The sequence below is a fragment of the Nannospalax galili genome, unplaced genomic scaffold (genome assembly GCF_000622305.1).
Source record: "Nannospalax galili isolate Female #2095 unplaced genomic scaffold, S.galili_v1.0 scaffold161, whole genome shotgun sequence".
NCBI lineage: Eukaryota > Metazoa > Chordata > Mammalia > Rodentia > Spalacidae > Nannospalax > Nannospalax galili.
In genome coordinates, this window is record NW_008348586.1 from 5,386,039 (window position 1) to 5,411,736 (window position 25,698).

The 25,698-nt window shown below is 39.5% G+C and overlaps 1 protein-coding gene across 2 annotated transcripts in view; it reads left to right on the forward strand.

Annotated features, from left to right (window-relative positions):
* Nucleotides 1-25,698, forward strand: part of Sorcs3 (sortilin related VPS10 domain containing receptor 3) — a 664,579-nt gene that overhangs the window by 316,941 nt on the left and 321,940 nt on the right. For both annotated transcript variants that reach the window (XM_008845711.1, XM_029569661.1), the window contains exon 4: nucleotides 20,911-21,069. In XM_008845711.1, coding sequence (XP_008843933.1) covers nucleotides 20,911-21,069 — 159 coding nt within the window. The remainder of the gene's footprint in view (nucleotides 1-20,910; nucleotides 21,070-25,698) is intronic.

The window sequence follows — 25,698 nt, forward strand, 5'->3', positions numbered from 1 at the left end:
GAGGGCCCACGTATGAAGATGGTAAGGTTTAAACTGTGAGGGCCTGCCTGTCTTCCCTACAATGATGGACTGCATCACCCCTTACATTGTCAAAATAAACCCTTCCTTATTGAAGTTGCTTTTGTCAAGTACTAAGACAATCTATAGATTGAATGAGAAGCGTGCTTATAAAACCTTTGGTGATCCATGGGCATAGTTAAGCTAGAATGTATAGCTATAAAATATGTGTTTTATTCCCAAATCTTGAATTGGTCTTAAATTTATTAATTTAAAAAGTTTTTTTTTGTCTGTGATCCTATAATTTTCACTTACTGGGGATGTGGGAAGAAATTTTGAAGTTCTTTCCATTTTTCTTTGTGACCAAATTGAGAGATCTGCTCCCTTTGTTTTTCAATCAGATTCAGTTTTCCCCTCTTCTCATGCCTAATCCTACAGCCTAAGTGCATGCAGGTACTAGCACTGAATACTTTTCTTTATTTCCCTTTGATGTTATCTTAAGATAGACACATCAAGAAAGTGGCTAATTTGTATTAACATGCTATAAGCTATGAGGAATGCCAACTATTACACATGAATGAGGAAAGAGAATGGCTAATTCCAGGTCATTCCTATTCTACAAACCAAAATACACCCTGGAAAGAGCTGCATGGCTGATGTTAATTACTTCTAGGCCATTTTCAGAACAAATAGATCATGTTCAGAAAGCCTAAAGTCTAGGTTCTTCATGGAGAAACACATACACTGTTTTCTAGGATGGCAGTGGTGTTTTATTGTATAGTGAACTTATAAAAGGAATAATTGGGGACCTTACCTCTGACAGAGTTGTGGGGAGTCAAAGGCTATTCTGAGAATGATAGTTAACCAAATGGTATCTTAATTCCTGTGTAATTAGTTCTGCCCCAGTGTCACTTCATCTGCTACTGTTCTTGTACTCATAGTGCTCTGAAGAAACCCATCTTGATGAAGGCTAAGCCTGCATTTCATATTCTTTTCAATTAGCATAAGACCCCAGATATTTTGTGGCCACATCATTGATGAGGAGCTGAGACACTGGCAGTTCACTTCCATTCTGCAAGGACTAGAAGCCAGACTGGCTTCCTTGTTTCACACACTTAAAAAAGTGGTGCGCACACTTGGGTTAGAATCTTCTGAGTGCTTGTCAAAAGGGAGGTCCACGCCCTGCATCCCAATTTGGCAGATGGAAGTATCCACAACAGCACACTGTTTGACAAGCACTTTAGATCATACTTCTAGGTTTCTCCAAGGTGCTGCACACTGTGTAGAGATAGTTGGAACAGATGATCTTAATTCCCTTTCTGCTCTGTAATTGTCTTCTTACAGTTATTCAACTATTATTTACTCAGACATATCTATGTGTGTTCACAATGTAACAGATATTGTGCTAGCTGCTGGGGATAAGAGAATGAGGCACAGTCACATTTCTGAAGATAGTTGCAATCTGTGGAGGACACAGCATTAAGAACAATAAATGGAGAGATGGCTCAGCGGTCAAGAGCACTGGCTGCTCTTGCAGAAGACCTGGGTTCGATCCCTGGCACCCACATGATGCCTATGAACCATCCTTAACTCCAGTTCCAGGGGAATCTGAAGCCCTCTTTTGACCTCCGCAGCATTGCGTGACATGGGTGCACTCACATACATGCAGGCAATACACTCATACACATAAATAATGAAAATAATAAATAAAATATTTTTAAAAAGAACAATAAATGGCACTAGGAATTTTGGCTGGTAAAATAACAATAGGACCAAGTAGCCGAAGGGACCTAGATTTGGACACAGTTATGGTCCACAGTTTGGACCATTGTGTTCTGATGGCTTTCTGTCCTGGATTCCCTAAGACTCTCCAGCAGTTCAAGGGCAGACCAAATATCTTACAGAATTCTGACATCTGGGAGGTCAAGGTTATCCTAATTAATTTTTGAGAGCACTGACATTTTGCCAACTAACTTTCCATTTGCTGGTGTGGACTAGTGGAAGCACTAAGAAAAAAAATTAAAGAAAGTTCATACTTACAAGAGAGAATCTCAAAAGGCATTCTGGAGATCAGTGCCATTTCCAGGAAATATGGTAGTCTTGTTATTAAAAGCTTAGAAGACATGGCTTATTCCATTGCCTGGGGCTTTGAAGGCTATCCACCCCATTTTTCATTATTCAGTAATAAATATCATAGTGAAAGTCACCTTTAACACTTAAATATTGCTGGGATTTTATGGGATTGAATGGAGCGAACTGCCATGGTATTAAAGAGTCATATGGGTGAGATACTTTCCTAACACATGCTTCATAAAACTGTATAAAGCAAGCACCAGCACACCATCTCTAAAATGAGAGCACTTGAGCTCAACACTGAGGCATGAGGGGACCTCTGCTTGTTAATTAAATCTGTTGGTAATGCTAATTTTTCAGAAACAAGTAGGAGGTTAAGGCTATTATAATGGGATTTGACCCTGGGAAGATCAGTCTACCTAGAATTGTACCTTACATAAATGGGTCCATCAGCCTGACTGGAATTGGCTGTAACGAGACTCACTAAGAGGGACTGTGGGGTTCCTACACCTATTTAGGCCACCTCATGATGATGTCCAGTAAATGCAATGTCTCCTTAGATCAAATATGTTTTTCACTAAGCCGATGAATTTATTATAAGACTTGTCATGAATCAGTTTTGAATTTATTTAATCTTTAACTTAGTGTTATCTTTTTCTTTCTTTGGAAGACAAGAGAAAGACTGAACCCTTTAAAATGTTTATTACATTACATTTATTTATTTTATTGCACATGTGCATGCCTGCATGCACATGTCAGCACACATGTGGATGTGGGAGGACAACTGGCGGGACTCATTTCTCTCCTTCCACCATGTGGGTCTTGGGGACTGAACTCAGGTCATCAGTCTTGGTATAAAGCATCTTTACCTAATGAGCCATCTCACTAGTATTGAAACCTTTTTACAGTGGACAATTTGGTGACGCTTGGTAATATACACTGTTGTTCAGCCACATCTCTTTCTACTTTCAAAACTCCTTCATCACTACCAAAGGAAATCCTGTAACCATGAGGGACTCACTCCCCATCCTCTGTGTCATCAATCTCCAATTCCCAGCACTCTGTATACTGACACTTCACATTTATCTGCTCTGGATATTTCACATAAATAGAGTCAAATAGTATGTGATGTACTGTGTTTGGCTCCTTTCAACTGAGCACAATACTTTCAAGGTTCATCTGTACTTAACAATACTTTATTTCTTTCTATGGCTGAATCGTGTTCCATTGTGTACTACAGTTTGGTTAGGCATTTATCCACTGATGAGCACTGGGGCTCTTTCCGTATGTTTTGTTCATATTTTGTGAGTACTGTTGCTACAAAGAAGTGTGCATATATATTCGCTTACCTGGTTTTTATTCATTTAGTTATATATGCAGGAGTGAAGTTCCTCGGGATTTTTCTTTTATAATTTCTGTGTAGGTGTGTGTGTGTGTGTGTGTGTGTGTGTGTGCAAGTATGTGTGCATGTGTGTGTGATGGTACATGTGTATGTGTGTGCAAGTTCTTGAGGAGACCATAGGTCAACCCCCAGTGTTGTCCTTCAGGAGCCAACCATCTTAATTATTGAATCACTATCTCTCACTGGAACCTCACAGATGACTCTAAACTGACTGGCCAGTGAGCCCCAGGGGTCCTCCTGACTCTACTTCCACAGATTAGAGATTACAAGTGCATATCCCAATGCCTGACTTTTTACATGAGTACTGGGAATGAACTCAGGTCTTCATGCTTATGTGGCAAGCACTTTACTAACAGAGCTATCTCTCTAACCCCAGGAATGGAATTCTGTGTAGTATTTGTATAAACTACTTTATGCCACCGACTTTGCTTCTTTGGGAGACTTGTATGCCTTCTTTTCACTGGGAGCAGGATTGAAGACATAAATAACTTTGATCCCTGAATGAGTGAGAGTGGAAATGAGAGGATATCGAAGTGTCCCTTGTAAGCGGAAATTGTAAAAGTCATCTCCATATCCATCTGTCCTCCTCATCCAGGGGTTCTGAGGAAGGGGTAGAGGTTGGCATCCTGCATGCAGGTACCAGGAGCAAAAACATAGTGCTTTGGAAGCCCTTTGAAAGACACTAACGTAGACCCTGAAGAGAATAGGAAGATAGAAAGTTTGGCAGTCACAGAAGATCTTACTGTTGATCTGTAAGCTGAGCAGGTTGTTGTAAATGCTAAAATCACTGGATGTTATGAGGGGAAATCCATAGAACATTCCTAGAGGTGGTGGCTTTTGGGTATGGCCTTGAATGAATGATGGGGCTTAACAGTATATAGTGGAAAGAAGCGCTTTTCAGGGGGAAGGAATGACCTCAGCAGTGACGTAGAGGTGGAAAAGGAGGATATTTGTGAATGGGATTAGGAGATTCTTTCCAGCAATGCTCTAGGGATATGGGGAAAGAATTTTCTGTTGGAACCAGTGAGGGAAGGGCCATCAGCTCCACACTATAGAGTTTGTTCTCTGTGATCTGATTTTACCTGTGTCAAATGTGCACTGCAACAGGTTACTCTCCTACTGTTCCTTTCTTATACTACATGGGTAGAACACAACCTACAACAGCGGGTGTCATTCTTCACATTTTTGTTTTCATATTGTCTATCTCAATTGTACATTTTGAGTGGCATGTCTCTTTACACAAGCTGATTCTGTTTTACTCACATATTAGTTGGGAATAAATGTGGAAGCATCACTAGGCACAAAACGGGCAGTAGAATCCCTGCACTTATTAGTGAATGTAACATATACCAAAAGATTCCTAAATACGATTCCTCTTTCCCTTCTGCCGCCTATGGTGGTTGTGGTGGTGGTATAAACTAGTATGTTTTTTATTTGAGGAAACACTGAAACTCTGCAGTCAAGGAGCTGAGTGATGGAGAAGGGTTTTTAATGTCTCTCTTATCTTTGCATCCTTGGTGCCCACTGTCCATCAAAAGCAGAGCCACAGTAAGTAGATGTGAGTCAGTGACTGATTGTATGGTTGATTGGCCAACTAGAAGCTAAGATCTATTTTATTCCAGTTCTCAAAGATGATGAGATTCTGTATGGTTTGGGTTTATTCTAGGCCTCTCCTTACTGTTACAAATATCCGAATAAATACCCAGGAGCTGTGGTGATTGTGACCAGGGTAAGATGACACAGCTCTGGGTGGAGGTAGGAGAGTTGTAGGCTGTGAGGCGTTCCTGAGTGGAACTGGTTCATTGAAGAAAACTGTCCATTTATCTATTCTGCTGCTTCTCTGATAGCCTGGTGGGTGCAGGAAACTCCCATGGGTAGTCCGTCCCAAGTACATCGTCAAGGACATTTATTGGCTTGCTGTGGGATTAGACCTTTTCTAAAACCATGGTTAGAAAAAGGGGGGAAAGGGAAGAAAGCAAGATGAAATGTAATTTCCTTTTTAATACAGGCTGTCATTTAATCTAATATTATAGAAAATGATTAGATCTTAAAAACCTATAAATTACATGTGACAACTCTCTGGTGTGCCTCTGCCTTCTCTTTCAGCAATTATACATGGCAACAGTGGACTGTGGCAGCAAGGAGCACTCTGAATGCAGGGTGTTTATTGGCTCTTAATGAGAAGTGATTAATCTAAATCACCATAGGGGTGGATCCTTTGCAGAGCTCTGGAATCAAAAGTGGCATTTGGACCTTTTGACAAATGTGCTGCTCTATCCTTAACAACAACAAAAAGTTAGTGAGAATGTGTGTGTGGTGGTGTTTCCTTTCTCTGTGCAAGGAGGAATCTCTCTTTCTCTCTCTATCTCTCTCTCTCTCTCTTTCTCTCTCTCCCCACTTTCTTGAATGCAAACACAGTCACTGGGGTGAAATAGAAATCTGCAGCCTTTGGGCACTTGAATCTCTTACCCTCTGGGTTTCTTCCCTCATGCCTCTTCCTACCTCCTCCCTGACAGAAGCAGCTGGGACTCTTTATTATGTCTTTACCTGGAGGGCCTTTTTTCCCCCGTTTATTACTGTTATTGTGGTTTTCTGTTCCCTGCTAGTCTGGGGACCGCCTGGCATGGGATGATGGATCATTACAGCGAGTACCTGCCTGGCAAAATTGCTACCTCCCAGTCCCTCCCCTTCTGTTTCATGTTGAGAAAGACAGGAAACAAACCCAAGCAATGGAAATCATTTTAAAACCCAAAGTGAAAAAGGAACAAGCACACACCGGCCCAGCCTCTTTTGTTCAGGGTAATGCAGTCAAATTTGCGTTTGAAAGGGTGATCCCACAGAAATAGGTTGTTAGTGGGTAGGACAGAGTGGTACCCATGGAGAATAAGCTATAGTGTAAGAGCATCCCCCGCCCCTGCTACTCTTTTCTGCCTTTGTTTGTACCGACTTCTCATCTTTGCCTTACTGTGACTTCTTTCTCCTTCACCATGCCACCAATACAGAGCACAGCAGGAATGCTAAAGCACTTAACTCAGGAGGTAAAGTAGAATCTGAGCCCACCTTTTAACCTTGCTAACCAGTTGTAACTTCGGGCTTCCTTTGCAGAAGGGGGTGTGCTAGGCAGAACTAAGATCTCCTGAAAATATTGTACTCTCAACCATCTGTAAGTATGTTAGGTTATGAGACAAGGGGAGATTCAAGTTCTGGATGAAATTCATATTGTTAAACAGCTGAATTTCAGTGAATAGTATGGACTATGAAACGTGCCAGTTGGTATCTGAATGTCCCTGGACAGAGAGAAGGGGGTGGGGCAAGCAGAAGTAGTATAACAGTTTGGTTCTGTATGACAAACACTTGACTGGCCCTGCTTAGATTTGTAGACAGAAGCAGGTCAGGAGCCAAGAAATGCAGCAGCTTTTAATGTTAGACAAAGGTAGGAAAATAGACTCTCCCCTTGTGCCTACTCAGAAGTTACAGACAACCTTGTGGGCACCTGATTTCAGCTCAGCCAAACCCATGTAAACTTTTGCCCTCTGGATATGTAAGATGCTAAAATTATGTAATTTAAGCCACTACATTTGTGGTAAATGGTTATAACACTATTAGGAAATGAATTTAGGGAGACTATACATTGAAAATATCCTACCAGAATTCCTGCTTGGTATCCTAACCCCAATGTGATAGTATTAGTGGGGAACCTTTGGGATGTAATCAGAGCATGAGAGCAGCACCCTCATTAAAAGTGTTAGTACCCTTATAAAAGGAACTGCAGAGAATCTGATCTCAGACTTTCCACTCTGTAACTATGAGAAGTCAAAGTCAGCTGTGCTTAAATGACCTAGTCTATGGTAGTCTCTTGAAGGATTCCAAACAGACAGAGACAGAAGTGATAATGTCACCCTTCCTTCCTCACAGTAGAGGAGGACTAAAAGAGAGAAGAACCAACAGAGAACTTGGAAAACTGTATAGTTCAACACAGTTTACACACTCTGATCTGAGATAATGAGAACTAAGCATGAGGTTGTGTATGGCAGGGATGCTGAGCTGCGAGCAGAGAATAAGACCTACTAAGCGCTGACCGTCAGCCGGCTCTTCATGTAGCCTGTCCTCTTTTCCTTTGTGCTTTCTGTGAGTGGAATTTCTTCCCCTGTGAGAATAGGTTCAGCACCCACCTCCTGAGGTGTCCTTTTCTGAGGATGGTTTCCATTCTGGGGAAAGACACCAAGGAACCATGGTTCATTACAGCCTGGCCTCTTGTGGGGAACATGAAAAATGGGCTGACACAGCACATTTACCACATCATTGAATTCATGGCCTTTTGCCATGTGGGGACCTGTCCTTATCCTTCAGACTTGCAGGCATGCCTGGGATGCATGAGTGCTAATGCATAGTCATGTGATCATCATGCTTACTAGGCAAGACCATGCTCCCAAACTAATCTGATCTCGTGATCACCACTAATGAAGCTCTCGGCTACATAGGCTCTTTCATTTAGACCAAGGCAGAGGATATTCCAAACAACATACTCTCCTGATTGTTGTCTCTGTGATAACCAAATGCTTATCTCACTTCTCTTAAATACAATAAACCTTTCTCACCTTCTAGTTAGGTCCCTGAAAAGCCTAAGTTGGAGGCTTCTCACACAAAGCATTACAGCTTCACTGAAAAATAGGGTTAGCAGGTGACCTTGCGAAAGCTCTTGTCATTTTCTTTCTTTTTTCATTTTTTGGATGTTTATTAGATGAACCACTAAAGATAGTACACTAAATAAATACAGTATCAGTGACAATCTGCAATTCTTAAATTAGTCATAATGGGTACTGTGCAATTAATTTCCATTTACTATCCCTTGTGTGCACAGATCTTTTCAGGATTTTCTTCCCACACAGTTTCAACAAGATGCTTATAAATTAGGTTTGTTTTGTAGGGGATAACAGACATACTGTTGAGCATTTTTTCTTTATCTTTTTCATATCGACTTTGCCTTTCTGGTTTTAGGTTTTGAAACTGCATTTATAACTCTGAGCTCCCACTGTACACAGTGGCAGCTTAGATGCTTGAAATAGCAAACACCTTGGATGGTCTTGATTCAGCTGATTAGATACTTTCAAAACCAAATACACCTGGCTGTATACCTGTGCCTCCTTCAAAGTTGTGCCAAGTATATATCTTCTATCCTGCCTACCCCATGCCTCAGACTTTCCATCTGAATCCAAGAGTACACATCTGGATGTGTCGCTTCCTTTCACGCACCAAACAACAACAACAAAATACAGTCCCGGATTGTACCATAACAAAATGTCAGAAATAAGTAAAATTACTTCTAAACCAATCCTGACTCTTTGTTTTTGTTGTTGTTGTTTTTATATTTCTTCAAACTATGGAACCTCTTGTTTTGTTTTCTCTCAGGGTTAGATTTGCTCTTATTAAATATTGGAAATAAACATCCTGCTGACAAATAATATGACTAGGCATTTATCCAGTTCTCTGTATCATCCTTTTACAAAAGAGGAGTTAGAGGAAGTGGCAGGAAAGTGCTTCCTGGAACGCTGGGCACTTGATGAAAGCAGGGTAGACACTTCTTGGACCAGCAGAGGGGCAAAAGCACTGCTCAGTGTTTTCTGTTTACTCTTATGGAGATGGAACTTGCTTCCCTGCCCAGGATTCTGATAAGCTACAAATACCTGACTTTGGTCAAGAAAATAAAGCAATCTGGCCTCCTGCTGGTCACTTCATGTGATATTGAGTGTGTGCTCAATCTGGAGCAGCCTTCTAACAGCAGAGGAAACAATCCAACCCAAGCTTCCTGCCTTTGAGAAACTGAACTTGAAACTGAAAAGGTGAGGTGAATACACGTGAAACATAAAATAACTGATATTTTAAAATATAGCTGCCCAAAACAAACAAAAAACCAAAGCAAACAGACAAAGATGCTGGTGAGGACGTGGAGAGAGGGGAACTGTTAGCCACTGCTGGTGGTGGTGTAAACTGGTGCAGTCACTGTGGGAATCAGTGCAGAGATTCCTCAAAAAGCTTGAAATTGGCCTACCATATGATCCAGCCACACCACTCGTGGGTATATATCCAAAAGACTCTATATCTGTCTACAGAAATGCCTGTTTATTCATGTTCATTGCTGCTATTTTCATAATAGCCAGAGTTTGGAAACAATCTATATGTCTATCTACTGATGAATGGATAATGAAGGTGTGGTACATAGAAACAATGGAATATTTATTCATCTCTTAAAAATGAAATTATGAAATTTTCATGTAAATGGATGGCACTAGAAGCAATCATCTTGAGTGAGGTGACCCAGACTCATCCCTGTGCCACACCTGTTCTCCACTGTGAGTGGTGCTCACACCATTGGTGGATACTGAGCTAGAGTCCCAAGTTTTCTCAGAACAAGAAAGCACAGCCACAGCACAGTCACAGTCTTGTTGAGGGAGACTGCATTAGGAAAATAGGTGTGTGTGTGTGTGTATGTGTGTGTGTGTATGTATGTGTGTGTGTATGTGTGTGTGTTTGTGTGTGTGACAGAACAATTTGAAACTATAAAGGTAACATGCTCATTGCACAACATTTCAGGAAACATGAGAAAATGTAGAAAATAAAATGAAAAACACTCGTGATCTTCCTACTCAGCAGTAATCATGATTAACATGTACATGTTTTCATTAAATGCTTTATGCAAACATAGAAACGTGAAATGTGAAAAATTGTAACAAAATTGAGATAATGTTTCAAGTATGACTGGTCAACTTTTTATGCACTGTTTAAGCATTGCTATTTTTCTTTTTAAATTTTTATTTATTATTTTTTATTTTATGTCTATGAATGTATTGCCTGTATGGCTCACATGGTTGGTGGGATGGAACAGGATAGTGTGTGATTTCTTTGTAGTATTCAGAATGGTGTGCTGATAGTACACCCATGTCATGCAATGCCCAGAGAGGTAAGAAGAGGACATCAGATCTCCTGGAACTGGAGTTACAGATGATTGTTAGCTACCATGTGGGTGCTGGGAATCAAACCTAGGTCCTCTGCAAGAGCAACCAGTGCTCTTAACTGCTGAACCATCTCTCTAGTCCCTAAATATTGTTATTTTTTATGTGTCCTGAAACTACTTGAATTTATGTTTAATAGCTGTGCAATATTCCATTAAATGGATTTAGTCAACTTTAATCATTGTCCTATCAAATATTTGGATTATTTTCAATTTTATGTTATTATAAATAACGAGATGGACATACAGGTACATAACCTTTTATTAGGTCTCTGATGGTTTCCTTGGATTGATTCCTAGAACAGAATTTGCAAGGTCAAATATATGAATATTTATAAATCTTTTTCTGCATTGTCACACTGTCTTCAGTATGGTCAGGCCCACTTACACTTACACCGACAGTGACTCTCCGCTGGGTTTGCTCCCAGCCTTTGCTGTGGTCACTAATATGCTCTCCATTGCTAACTTCAGTGATCAGTTCTCAGTAGCTGTCCACACTTATCCAAGGGGATAATGTTTCCAGACCCCCACTCAGTGGAAGCCTGATAGTACCAAACCCTATGAGCTATATTTTTTACTGTAAATATATTTAAATTTTTTATGATAGCTGTGCTTGTTTGCTTTCAATTGCTGTGACAAAACGCTCTGACCAGTACCAACTTGGGGAGGAAAGGGCTTCTTTAGCTTACATCTCCCAGGTCACAGTTCATCACTGAGAGAGCCCAAGGTTAGAACTCAGGGCAGGAACCTGGAAGCAGGGGCTGGAGCACAGGCTGTGGCAGAATGCTGCTTACTCACTTGGTTCCCCAACCCATGCTTACCCTGTTTTCTTATGCAATACAGGACCACCTGCCCACAGTGGGCTGGGTCCTCCCACATCACTGAACATTCAAGAAAATGCCTTTACTCTAATTTACTTCCCATTTACATTTATTTTTACAATAATGTTCAGTTTATAAATTAGGCACAGAAAGAGAGTATTAAAAACTACCGATAAAATAGAACAATTATAACAAGATGTTCTGTGCTTGGGGGCCATGATTAAATAAAATAAGAGATTCCTAGGCAGTTGATCTGATGGCCAAGGTTGCTATGTCTAATGTGTGTCTAGTGCATACAGTGTGGATATACTGAACTACAGGATGGCTCACACAGTTGGTGGGATGGAACAGGATAGTGTGTGATTTCTTTGTAGTATTCAGAATGGTGTGCTGATTAGTCCTGGAATCTTGCATCACTTATTTTTGGATTGCAGGGAACTGAATCCATGGAAAGCACAACCTAGGGTAAGAGGGGACCCGGGGTTAATTAACTCATATTATTTGATAGTCAGCTGTACTTGAAATAGTTGAACACCACCTTATTAGATATTCTCCTTGATTTTAAGGACAGCTCATTCTCTGAGTTTTCTCCTCCTCAGGCACATCCTTCTCAATCATCTTTTATGACTCTTTTTGCTACATAATCAGTGGTCTAGAACTCTTTGCTCTCTGGACTCTTATCTCTATCTGCTGTCATGGTAACCTCCAGATGCATACTTTTCGTGTATACTTTTCTTGCAGGCCAGCCCACCTCCTGAAGATGAGCCTCGTTTATCTCTCCTCTGATACCCTCACTGGAAAGTGTTTAGGCACATCAACGCTCATTTCTGTTGTCAAAGTTCACAACTCTGTTTTTTTCTCTGTCTCATAATGCTAATTCCATTTTTCTAGTTTTTTTTAGACTCAAAATCTGTGAATTTGGACTATTTCCTACTTAACTATAAGTAACACCAAGATGAGTGTCTGGGTGCAGAACCTTAATGAGTCCTGCTACTTTCTCTGACAACCCACATCAGTTGTAAGCAGACGCTTCTGGCTTTTAGTTTTTTTTTCAGTATATACCCAGAAACCGACCACCTCTCAGCACCTCTTTATTCCATCATGATGCAAAGCATCCATCTTGTCCTTCTGTGTCCACTTTGCCTCCTTTACTGTTTCTCTGACATTGTCCACCATCTAAGAGGCTCTGTCGAACACAGAAGCCAGAGCCAAGTTATTAAAAACAAGTGCTTCTTAAATAGTATTTATTTATTTTATGTATAATATAGTGTGTTGGGAAGAAAAGCAGGGGGCTCTTAATCTTGGCACAGAATGTTATTATAATGACAGTGGTTAAAAGATCACCTCTATAAGTACAAGTGTTGATGGTGTTGATGTTCTGTCTTTAAAACTTATATATATCTTACATTTTCAATCGCATGATGTATAATCATTGACTTATATATACATAAAGCATTGAAGTTTATCAGCAGTGGCACTTCTGATATTTCAACAACTGACATTTTATGTTGGATATCTTTATTATAGAAATGGTCATGTGTTTCACAGCATCCCTGGTCTCTACCATTTAGATGTCAGTAATTTCTCTGACTCTAACTGTGACAATTAAGATGTTTTCTGGCATTACAAAAGATGTGGGAAAGTTCTTTCTCCCGTATTAAGAAGTAATGTAGAGGACAGAGAGAGAGGAGAGAGATAATGTTAGACTGTTACTTACACAGGCTCTGCTTGTGTCTAAGACAATATCTGGAAACATCAGTTATATAATGAGCTTCGGGTCAGTTATGCTGCCATCCCTCTTACACTCTTTGCAAGTCTGTATTGATATTATTGCTTTTGCTTATTGATCACTAAATGCACTGAGGGTATACCATTAGGAGTCAATTACATAGTAAATTATAGCATCTCTTTTCCTATTCAGACAACAGATTGCTTATTACCTTCTGAGACTCTTAGAACATTAAACTAGATTTTGTTTCCTGGACTTTCTGGAATGTTAGGGTACAATGAGAGAGTGAGAAATACTTAGCTCTCAACTCTCTTCCATAGATTTCATAAAGGAGAAACAGACATTAGGAAACAGAATAAAGTAACATCATCAATGATGTTGTTAAACTCAGCCGCAGGAAAAGGCACATTCTGGGAGGACTTCTGGGTAGGATATTGACGCCTCCGATATTAATTTTGATTGGCTTGAATTTAGATAAGCTTACAGGATTTTTGAAAACATAAGTTAAACAAGCTCAGCCCTGCTTGACTTCTGATTTCCACCTGTGTTGGTTATAATTTTAAATGCACAATTAAAATCAGGGCCACTATTATCCAACTTTTCTAGGGATTCCATGTGTTAGTAAACTCTAAAGCTTGTCCATCACTGATCTGAAACCCAGACAGTTCATTTACAGTGAATGGTCCATTCCATTGGGACCGGAAGCCCGAGACAGTCATCCTTAAGGCTGTGGTATATTTAGTGCCACCATGGGCTGGACTCTCCCAAGGGAGAAATGAGAGCAGTCCTTCAAAGCAGCAATTGTATTGAGCAGAACGGCAGTTACCTACTACCTAGTGTTTATTCTACAGTGTAATATTTGCTAATTCTATCTTTCTTACACTTATTATCAGGAATGCAAAATGTACATACGTTAATGCCAATTTTCTTCTTGATCCTCTTAGTTAAAAAATTATGAGAGAGAGAGAGAGAGAGAGAGAGAGGAGTCCACACACATGAGATTACCTTATTAACAAACTTCCAAGTGTATTATAATGCAATATTGTGAACAATATGTACTCTACTGTTCTACAGATCTCTAGAACTTTTCACCTTACAGTACTAAATTATTTTTACCCATTGAACAGCCTCTGCCTCTTGTTCGTCTGCCTTTTTCTGTTTTATTTGTAACTACCAAGACCCATTTGCCTCAGATCACTTCCATTTCTTTCTAGTCTTCTTGTCCTCCCTTGTATAGTTATAATGGTTATTTAAAGATAAAAATAGTATATGTAGCAGCTACATGCCTCACATTCTGCTGAGTACTTTGTGACAAATTAATTCTATAAATAATACTGTGAGGGAGTTATGTTTACTATCTCCTTTATCTAGAGATGAGATTACAGAGCTGGACAAATTGAGTAATTTCCTCATGTTTACATGTAAAGTAGCAGCCTGAAGATTTGCATTCAAGACATCTGCACCTAGAATCTATCCCATTAATAACTTGCTAACCTATGTTTGAAATATCTTCTCCTCTTCTGGAACATTCATTGTACATCTGGTTATATTTTGAGACAGGGTCTCATATAGCTCAAATTAGTCTCAGACTCACTCTATAACTCAGAATGACCTTGAATTCCTGATGCTGTAGCCTCTACATCCCAAGTGCCACCATACCCAGATTCCCACTGCAGATCTTATGTAAGGACAGGCTGGATACAGAATCAAAGCAGAAAGAATGAAGCAAAAGCAAACCAAGACAAAACAAAAGTCTCCACTGAGATCTCTACCCTTTTCACATTGTCGAAATCATATAAGGGCAGAATGCACCAGTGTCACAACACCCCTCGCAGTAGCTTATATGCTTGCATCACAACAATTAGGAATCAAAATACAAGGACTCTATTTTCTACAGAAACAAAATCTCGCTTAACTTTACCAAGAGTCACATGGCCTATCCATAAATTCCTAGTCTACAGATATATTTAGTTGAATTGCCTCTAAAAGTTATTTTGGGCCAGGCGTGGTGGTGCATGCCTTTAATCCCAGCACTCGGGAGGCAGAGGCAGGTGGATCTCTGTGAGTTCAAGCCCAGCCTGGTCTACATAGTGAGTTCTAGGAGAGCTGGGGCTGCAGGGAGACCCTGCCTCAAAAAGACCAAAAAAAAGTTATTTTGGGGTCAGTACTTTCTTGATTTCTCCTTGTTTCTTCTACAGTTCATGTATATAATACCTTCAGCAGCAGGGTCTTACAATTAAGTGCTGGTGGGTAACCAAGATCAGGGGCAATGGCCAGTATTGTTTGAAGAGCTATGGGATCTCTGGTCAACAGCTTTCAAAGAGGGAGTCCATTCCTGGGACTGGGCTTTTCCTTTGCTAGTCTATGATGTCTAGTAGGAACAATGCCCCCTGTCATAGGGTAGCTCCTTTTAATCTCTTTTTATATTGCACATATATGTATATATATTTAAAGTATATATATATATATATATATATATACATATATTTTAAAGCTTCTATAGTGGTAGGCTTCCATATGACTTCCAAACACCTTTAGTTATTCCTCCCCATACCCCCTCCTCTGCCCCGTCCTCCCATTTCCCAGTCCATTTAAGGCTTCCTATTCTCTTATTCCTCTTTCCCCTTTATATCACTGTATTCTCCCACCCTCCCATGATACCCCCACCCCATGTCCACTTACTAGCTGTTTTTAAATCTCTATGAATCTTCCAACTGAAACATGCATATCTAAGGATTCAAATCTAACATCAGCTTATGATGGAGAACATGCAGCCTTTGTCTTTTTGGATCTAGGTTACTTCAGGATGATTGTTTCTACTTGCATCAATTTTCTTAAAAATGCATAATTTCACTTTTACTAACAGATGACCAATATTCCTTTGTGTAAATGGATCATGCTTTCATTATCCATTCATCAGTTGATGGACATCTAGGCTGATTCAATGTCCTGGCTATTAGAATAGTAATGAACATGGAAGAACAGGTATCTCTATAGTAGGATACAGAGTCCTTTGAGTGTATGCTCAACAGTAGTATGGATGCATGGATAGATCTAGTTCTAGCTTTTTGAGAAACCTCCACACTGATTTCCATAGTGACTGCACCAGTTTGTATTCCCACCAGAAGTGAATAAGAGTTCCCCTTTCCTCACATCCTGGTCAGCATTTGTTGTTTGCCATTCTGAGTATTGTAAGATGAAGTCTCAAAGTGGCTTTAATTTGTATTTTCCTTATGACTAAAATTGTTGAACATTAAAAAAAAGTTTCTCAGCCGTTTGTGTTTCACCTGAGAACTCCTTGTTCGATTCCTTGCCCCAATTTTTAATTGGGTTATTTGGTGATTTTTTTTCTATGTTTAGTTTTTTGAGATCTCTGTATATTCTAGATACTAAGCTTCTGTCGCGATATAGATGGTAAAGATTTTTTTCCTTTTCATGAGCATGATGGTGTCCTTTGCTGTACAAAAGATTTTTAGTTTCATGTGGTTCCACTTGTCAATTTTTTGACTTAATGTTTGGGATATAGGAATCAGAAAGTTCTTTCCTGTGCCTTTAATTTCCTATGTATTACCTCTTTTCTTCTCTTTCAGTTTCAGGGTATCATGTCTTATGTTGAGGTCCTTGCTCTATTTGGAGTGGAGTTTTGGTCATGGTGAGAGATAGGGCCTATTTACATTCTTGCACATGTAACTATTCAGTTTAACCAGCATCATTTGTTGAACATGTTGTCTTTTCTCTGGTGTGCATTTTTGGCCCTTTTGCCAAAAATCAGGTGACTATTAATGTATTGATTTATACCTGGCATCTGTCAACTCTCACCAGAGAAGCTTTCTCATGCAGCAGATGGTTATTAACATGGAAACCTACAACTGGTAAATGGGCCAGAATAAGAGACTGCAGAGAGTTTATCTCTAAATAGGATGCTTATATCAAACCACTGCCTCCCAAGGCTCAGGGATCACTGCAGAAGAGAGGATGGAAAGAGTATATGAGCCAGAGGTGATGGATGACCACAAGGAAACAGAGTTTTTCAGACAGCTGGGCAATTACTCATATGATCTCACAGCAATGATGATAGCATGCACAAGTCCCACTTGTAAACTCAAGCCAGACAAAAATCCCAGCAGAGAACTTGGGAAGTGGGAAAGAAATCCCAACCCTAACTGAGGAAGTGCTGGCAACTGAAAGTAACCGGAAGGGGGAGAGTCAATCTGCTTTAAGATTTTGACTCTGGGGAGGTTAACCAGTCTCCAATGGATGGACCAACAGGGAAAGCTATTTGGGGATTTTAGGGTACATGATACCAGGTAGGGGGTCAATAGGGGAATGCAGATAGGGGAGGGGGGCCTAAAATATGACCAAACCATGCTACATGAAATTCGCAAAAATTCAGTAAGGTCTTTGTAATTATTTTGAGGAGTAATATGTACATATGTACTTTCCAGTTTGATCCAATCCTTTCCACTTCTTGTCCTGCCTTATCTGCTGTGGCTGTCCACTTCACTCGCTTTAATCCATAAAAGTCTGAATGGAACTCCCCACTTAACAATGAAACACTGTATAGGCATGAGATGATTTTCTTTATATATTTGATATAATGATACATAAGATATATTTTCCTTTGAGATATAACTTACAACACAGCATTTGCTGCCTTAGGTTAGTATTATGGTCCTTCTATTTTTTTGAGCACCAACAATTAATATTGTACTTTCTCCTTTGATTCCTATTCATTAAATTCTTGATATCCCCTAGGTCAGGTGTAGAAAATGAGTTGGAGGAATAAGGGATTTCTTGAAGCTATTTTTATTTCCCCAGTGGGTATCTTAGTCATGCTTTAAGAAAACACTTATCTGTGTTTGTGTGTATAGCTGGTGGGATTTCAGTCACTCACTAGTGTAACGGGCAAATTGCTTTTGTCCTGACCCTCAGTTTCTTTATCTGTAAAATGCAAGTAACCCTACTTCTGTCACATGACTTATGTGAGATTTGTATAAAATATCAGGTGAAATACCTAAAACTGATTAAAATTGCAGGATTCCTTTTCCCTTCATTTCATTCTTCTTGGAAAAGCAAGATTGAGACCTATGAGACATTTGAAGAAGACATATACTGATATCAAAGTATGTAGAAGGATTTCTGATGATAATGTCACAGAAAGGTTGCAATAAAAATGAACACTTGCAAACAAAAGCTGTATAAAACCATCACACAATGCCAATATGTCTTATGTCTAAATTCATTTCTGTAGTCAAATGTTCTACTACTGAGCTAAACCTCTAAATGCATTTCTGTATGTGTATGCATACATGTTTGTAGGATATGTGCATGTTGTAAGTGTATGTGTGTACACATCCATGTGTGCTTGGGTATAGATAGTATCCTAGTACTTGCAAATGTGCGCAAACACAGAGGAAGAAACAGAGCTAAAGGGAGAGAGTCCATCGTGCAAGATGTCTGATGGCCAACCTTATAACGCATATTGTAACTCATGGTATATAAAATAAAGTCCATTTATGATGCTGGCCTTATCTTCTAATTGAACTCATAGGAATGAGGCTTCTTTATACCTGCATAAATTAAGCTGTTTAATTTCTCTGTACTAGAGGAAAATGGTTTCATTGCCTGTTATATAGCCCACCTGCTGGTGGGTACACAGTATGATATAGGCAAGACTAGTCATAAATTGTCATTCTTACCTGGTAGATCTGTGTTTGCAAGCTCTGCAAGCCCTACAGACGTTACCCTGAAGGTCTTCTGAAGCACATCTGGATGCTTCCAACAGGGTTCCTTCTCCCATTAGAGTTCCCAGGAGGAAGAGGAGGTTTCATGTGAGTAGTCCATCTAAGCTTAGCTTCGGATTTCTCACACATTAATACAAAATTATTGAACTACATATGCTATTGCTTCAAAAATTGCTGATAGCTAATGATGACTTATTTCAATGGGGGCAAAGCAAATATTTGAGAAAAAAATTAAACTTGTCTTCAAAGCTGGAGAGGATTAAAAGAGAGAAAGGACTATGAATCTTAGCACTTAAAAGGCTTAAACTTGTTTCAAAGCTTACTTTATAATACTAATACATGTATCAGGAAGCATTTAAAAATCCTACTAGTTAATAGTTTTATTTTTTAAAAGCAAGTTTTTAACTTTATTTTGTATTTCATTTTCCATGGTTTATACCATATGGTAACAGTATACTTTACAATTGGTGGTATTACACCCAAAGACAGGTAGTATTTTAGTAGGAGATCATTTTATTCAGTAATGCAGTCACTCAGCAAACAACAGCACCTCAAAGAAATTTGGTCCAAGTGATTTTTTTGTAAATGTTTTATCGAATTTTTGTATATTTCATATAGAACATCTTAATTATCTTTGTATTCCCATTCCCATGGCACCCTCCCGTAGCTGCACCCCTCCACTGGAATTCATGCATTCTGTCGTTTGTGTTAAGGCCTATCATGTCAACTTAGTGTCCCTAGACATCCTTCAGTGCAAATTCACCCACTGAGATCTAGTCGGCCTATCTAGAGTCACTCCTTTTAAGAAGATCAGTGATTCCTCACCCAGGAGTAATCAGCTGTCAGTAATCCTTAGGCTAAGGTTGGGGCCTGCTGCCCATTTCCCCAGTTCTATTCTGAGGTTTTGTCTGCTTGAGTTTGCATGGTTCTTGTGCATGCTGACACCATTGCTATGGGTTCATATGAGCAAGGTCCCAGGAGCCTGTAGGACTCTTGTTTCCATATGGTCATTTACCTCCTCCCTGACTCTTACAATGTCTCTGCCCCCTCCTCTACAATGGTCCCTGAGCCCTGGGTAGGTGGAATTTAATGTAGGAGTCCTAGTCATATTTTTTTATATTAAGGTAATCACAGTAAGTAGAAAGAAAATGGATTTTATGCTGGAATTAATTAGGAGTCAAAATTCATAGGGTAGGGCTGGGGAGAGGATTCAGTAGGTAAGAGCATTTGTGCAAAGAAGAGGACCTGAGTTTGAATCCTCAGCACCCATATAAGACCTCGCATTGCTGCATATGCCTGTAATCCCAGTGTTGGGGAGAGAGAGAGACAGGCTGATTCAGGGAGCTTCCTAACCATCAAGCCTAGCCAAAACGAGGAGCTTCATGTTCAGTGAGGGACCCTGTCCCCTAAACAATATAGGTAACAACAAAGGAAGACATCTAATGTCTATTCTTCTCTGCTCTCTGCATGTGCATACATGGGCATGTGTACCGCCCCACACCTGTATGCATATAACACACACAAGCCACAGCATTAAGAGATAGGCTGATTTCAAAAGGAATTTGAAAATGAAGTCACGGATGAATCCAGGCACTCTGCTTCATGTAGATGGCAGGTGGAAATACTGATGGAGTTGAGGGCAGTGGAGCCTGGAGTAGGTGTCACTCTGGGGTATCTTGCGTTTATGCATTTATTAAATATCCCAGCAGAAAATGCCTAGGTATCTGGTTTTACAGGTATGAAGAGACTTTGGGGATATGTGCTTTGGAAAATGCCTGTAACAAAGGTATCATCAAACTACTTAAACAATTCAGAACGAACAGAAGAATAAAATGGGATCATGGGGAGGAGGATCTTTCCCATGCCTAAAGATCAATGTTGCAATAGAGAGAATTAGAATTGGTGTGAGTATCCCAAAGTCAGAGGATGGAGGACCACCTTAGCACACCTTATTACTTTAGACATAATAGTAAAATGAAGTCTCCTTTTGTGTATGGACTTAGACTTGTATCAGCTTTCAGCTCAATTTGAAAGAGTAACTCTGAGAGACAAGATATACCAGTATTTATGATTTGTTTTATATCTATTCCATTGTACTAATTGTGTCCATATTTCCTCCTCTGTCCTTCCATTAGATCATGCTTCTTAGTGATCCTGAAATGGAGAGCAGCATACTGATCAGTTCAGATGAAGGTGCGACCTACCAAAAGTATCGGCTTGCATTCTACATCCAGAGCCTGCTGTTCCATCCCAAGCAGGAGGACTGGGTGCTGGCCTACAGCTTGGATCAAAAGGTGAAGAAATACTGTTCTAATTTACATGCTGTCGCTCAGTTCCCAATCTGTGAAAGGAATTTGCTTTTTTAATTTAGATTTGGAGAGAATTTGATGTATTTCACTATCCCAACCAAGGTGGTTTTGTCTTTAGCAGTGCACTTTTCTTTCTTACTCTTAAGTATCAAAATATACAGGCATGTACATATACAATATAGTGTCAATTTTTTTTAATTTCATAGTTTTATAAAGACTTGCTCCAAAATTTATAGCCCTGACCTTATTTTAAGAAGCCCATGTGAGGTAAGAGGTAAGTCATTATAATAATTTTATAGTGACTAGAAAGTGAGTAAGCAAATGTGCTTGTTCAAATTCTTCTGTATCACAACTGGAGGAACTGATGATTGCATGAATAATATCAGATTTTTCTATCTAGCACACATTCCATTACAATATGCTGTGCTGATTTGGTGAAGTTTGTATGGACCTTTGCTCTCATTGTAGTAGTGTAAGGGAAACCTCAAACAAGTCTGTTTTGTCATTTTCTAAAAATAAATTAAAGATGTAGTAACCACAACAGATATTTTTTACACCATAAAATCCATGTGTTCAGCTGTGTCCTTTCCATTATCTCTTGTATGGTTCAGAAATTTGTACATACTCTAAAGAGAACTGATATTTCCCCGACATTGCTAGCTTTCTGCTAATATTCCCCAATTTGATCCATTTGCCTGCAAAATAGGAAGTTGGGCCGTGTTCTTAACACTTCCTTTTATTCCAGTCCGCCTTCTTTGTTCTACCATTGTGCCTTATTGCCAAATATGTTAAGTTAGCGAATTGTTGAATGAATGCCTAAATACTATAGGAATGAAACAATTATGTCTGTTCAGCTTATATTTCAGTGTAGAGACTTAGAGTATTCTTCACTGTGTTTCCTGCCATCTCAAGGATCTTAGTACAGATGCTCAGCTGTTATGTAATGATGTTGTGGAATCAATTGGTCAATGGGAACAGATAATTACAAGCATTGTCTTGCATAGGGAGTCACAGAATAACCTATCTGAAATAGATTCTACTCTATGCTCTCTTTATTCCTTAAACAGTTGCTCTTCAGTATCTATTTGAATATGGGATTGTGAGTGTGTGTGTGTGTGTGTGTGTGTGTGTGTGTGTGTGTATGTGTATGTATGTATGTATGTGTGTGTATGTGATGTCAGCATCTTTAAACAATAATTTCAACATAACCTTTATATCTCTCATTAGCAGAACTTCATAGTGGGTGCAAGGTGCATAATGCAATCCCCTAAGGACACCCACATGACATTTACAGAGCCAAAGCCGTTGAAAATACATTTCTTTCATGGTATCAAGTTGGTATTGTATGAAAGACTTAGCCAAATGTCAGACAGTCTGTGAGTTTAGATGCTTAGTGTAGCCAGAAATTTTGAAGCTGTATTGAAAAAATAAATTACTTGGATGTTGTTAAATTGTTGGATGGTAATTCATTTCGATGCAGCCCAAAGCTCTTTAAACTATATTTCTAAAAGGCATGCTAGGTTAGAAGCAACAGGCCCCTCACACCAAGAGGTTGATTAAGCAAGAGTGGCATGTCTCATGTGTATCCAGAATATCCTTTTCCTTCATTTCCATAGCACCAAGAATTTCAGGGGCATCACTCATGAAATACCCTTGTGGATATAATGCCTTCAAAAATCCTCTCAGACTTGATGGCTGTTTTTCACTTAGTAAAAATATTTGGAAATGTGGCAGTGGGTGTTGATGGATTTTCCTAATCACACTGCACATTTGCAGATATATTATTCCTGAGGTACTTTTTCTTGTTGACATCTTCTGCTAAAAGTGGCTGAATGTTCTTCAGACCGATAAAGCTTCTAACCAGTGCCTGGTCATTCCTCTTTGAAATAAATGGCAGGAGGAGGAAGATGAAACCCCTGGCAACATTTGCAGAGATGGCATAAAACACCTCACCTTGGCTACCCAGGTTTCAGGGAGGTTTTTCTTTATTTGGGAGGTAATTTTGCAGCATATAGTCAAGGAGAGTGACACTATGCAGTAGTAAATGAAGATGCAAGTGCAGTTGAGATTGATGCACAAATGTGTTATTTCAAGTTGGATCTCGAAATGTGTTATTTCAAGTTGGATCTCTCTCTGATGTGCATGCATGGAGGAAGCTTTTTTTTTCTAGAGAAAATGAAAAGTTTTAGTATTAAGGCAACTACAGCATCAAAAGGAGATGTTTATGGTGAGGAGTGAATCGATGTTTCTATTATTATGCCTTTGATGAAATGCGCTAGCAATTTCTTTAGAATCAGTAAGGCTATCTCATTACGTCATTTGTATTACAAAAGATCTAACTGAATGATATTTTAAAGGGATGATATCCAATTGCTTTACCTTTCAAACTGATACCCCAAAGCTGCAGTGGACTCGCCAGTAGATCTCACTTAGGAAAAGGCGTTGTTGGAAAATCACGGGGGCTTTGCATCTGTGGTCAAAATTCTTACTGCTTCCAGATGTACATCGCTTGCACTTTCAATCAATTCCTTCACTTCTTGCCACCCTAAATCTGCCAGTTCCTGTAATTCCTATGCCTGTTCCTGCTCTGGTCTTCCTACAGACTCTCCTGCCACCTTCCATTTTAATATAAAAGCTCTCAGTACCTAGGCAATGCAAGAGATTCATTCTTGACTATAAGACTATTTGGAGGTGTGTTTATAAGCATCTTTGAGATTTAAAAAAAAACAGTGGAAGTGATGGTCTATAGGGTCTAAATTGGAAATGATAAAAGCAAAGCTGTTCTTCTCCATCATCTTGGACCCAAAGCTCTCTAACTTCCTCATTTTAAAGGCTGTTGTGCTGTTATGTAAGGCATGGGTATCACTTTTATTTCCATCAGCCTATTTCCTCCCTGATAACTAAAACATTTTACTTTGTGATGTTTTTGGATTAGCTGGAGGGTTCCATAATCTTACTAAAATAGAATTTTTTGAAAGATTTTGAGATATTTTTGAAGACAAGGGAATTACAGAACTGACTGCTGTTATTGTTATAGAGAGCTGGATGTCTGGTGTCTAAATATACCTCAGTTTGACAGGCCTTAGTGTAGTTTCTGAAGAATGGGCTCATGTGTTTGTAATCACAGATGCACATACCCTGACACGGGGGCTGTTCCACAAGGGGACAGGATTAAACAGCAATTTTTCTGTGTGAGCACTGGGATTGCAAAGCCTCTGTTATCACTTAACTTCATGGCGAAATGAAACTAACAAAAGCAGCTGGGTTGAAAGTTCAGAGATGAAGAACTGAAAGGGATGTCAGATCCCATTGTTTACCACCATGTTGGGATTAGACTGGTTTAGAATTGCTGACAACATCCATTTGAAAGACACCTTCCCAAAAGTTAATGAAGTTAATGTAAACGTGCATTACAGTAGTTGGGTGGAAGAGAGGTGTCAGCTAAGGGGTTTCCTTTTTTTCTGTCTGTTTGTGTTTTATGTGTGCATGCCTGTGTGCATGCCTATGTGCATGTCAGTGATTCCGTGTGTGTACAGAAGCCAAAGATATGTCTTTCTCAGTTGCCCTACACCTTATTTTTTGATACAGGATCTTTTCACTGAACCTAGCGCTCACCATTTCTGAAAGACTGGCTGAGTAGTGGGATCTGTGGATCCTTCTGTCTCCATATCCCCTCCCTACCTCCACTGCTCACTCACCAGAGGTAGGGCTATAGATGGCCCATGACCATACTCAGTTTTTGTATTAATCACACCATCAAATCTCAGATCACCATGCTTGCACAAAAAACACTTTGCTCAATGAACCATTTCTCTAATCCCTGCTAATTTTTTAAGTATACATTTTATTTATTTTATGTTACTGGGGTCCAAGTCCAGGACTTCATGTACTCAAGACAAGCACTACCAATGAAGCTATATCCCAAGCCCCTGATCTTATTTTTAATTGATCAGTAATTACTTAATAATTATACCTATGAAACACAGTGTGACGCTCAACATACATACACTCTGGCCAATGATTAAGTCAAGGCAATGAACCACTTTCAGATTTATCATTTCTTTATGGTGAAATGCAAATTTTCTTGATCACCTTGTACAAGCCAAGTAGTAGCAGACAGATTACCAAGCTGGTTGAGAAGCTGGTGTGGTTTTAGGCACGATAACAAGAAATATAAATTCTAATCCAGAGCAGGTGGCTGTTCCCTGCAGACTTTGCTGATTGGACCATACCTGCAGTTGCTACATCATGACAAGAACCCTAGAAAGTTAGATAGTAGTTGTGTTGTGAAGGGCCTCAGAAATCAAAAGGAAATTTAAACTTGTGGTGCTTACGGAATGCTGGATACAAATGAAGCTTTGACTTTCATTTATATTCTCATTCTAAACCCTCAGATTAAAAATGTAATTGTATTCAGATCCACCAGGATTAGTAGGTGATGATAACTTTCTCAGTAGCCATTGGCAGAAACGGGCTTTGTGTCCCCCATCTGGTGGCGTTAAAGCTGTTGAGGATTATCTAGGGATGACTGTAGTTTTGAAGCTTGTTATTCATGGAATAGAAATAGACTGAAGGACATTTTTTATTTAAAGAAACACGTTGCATTTCTTTTGA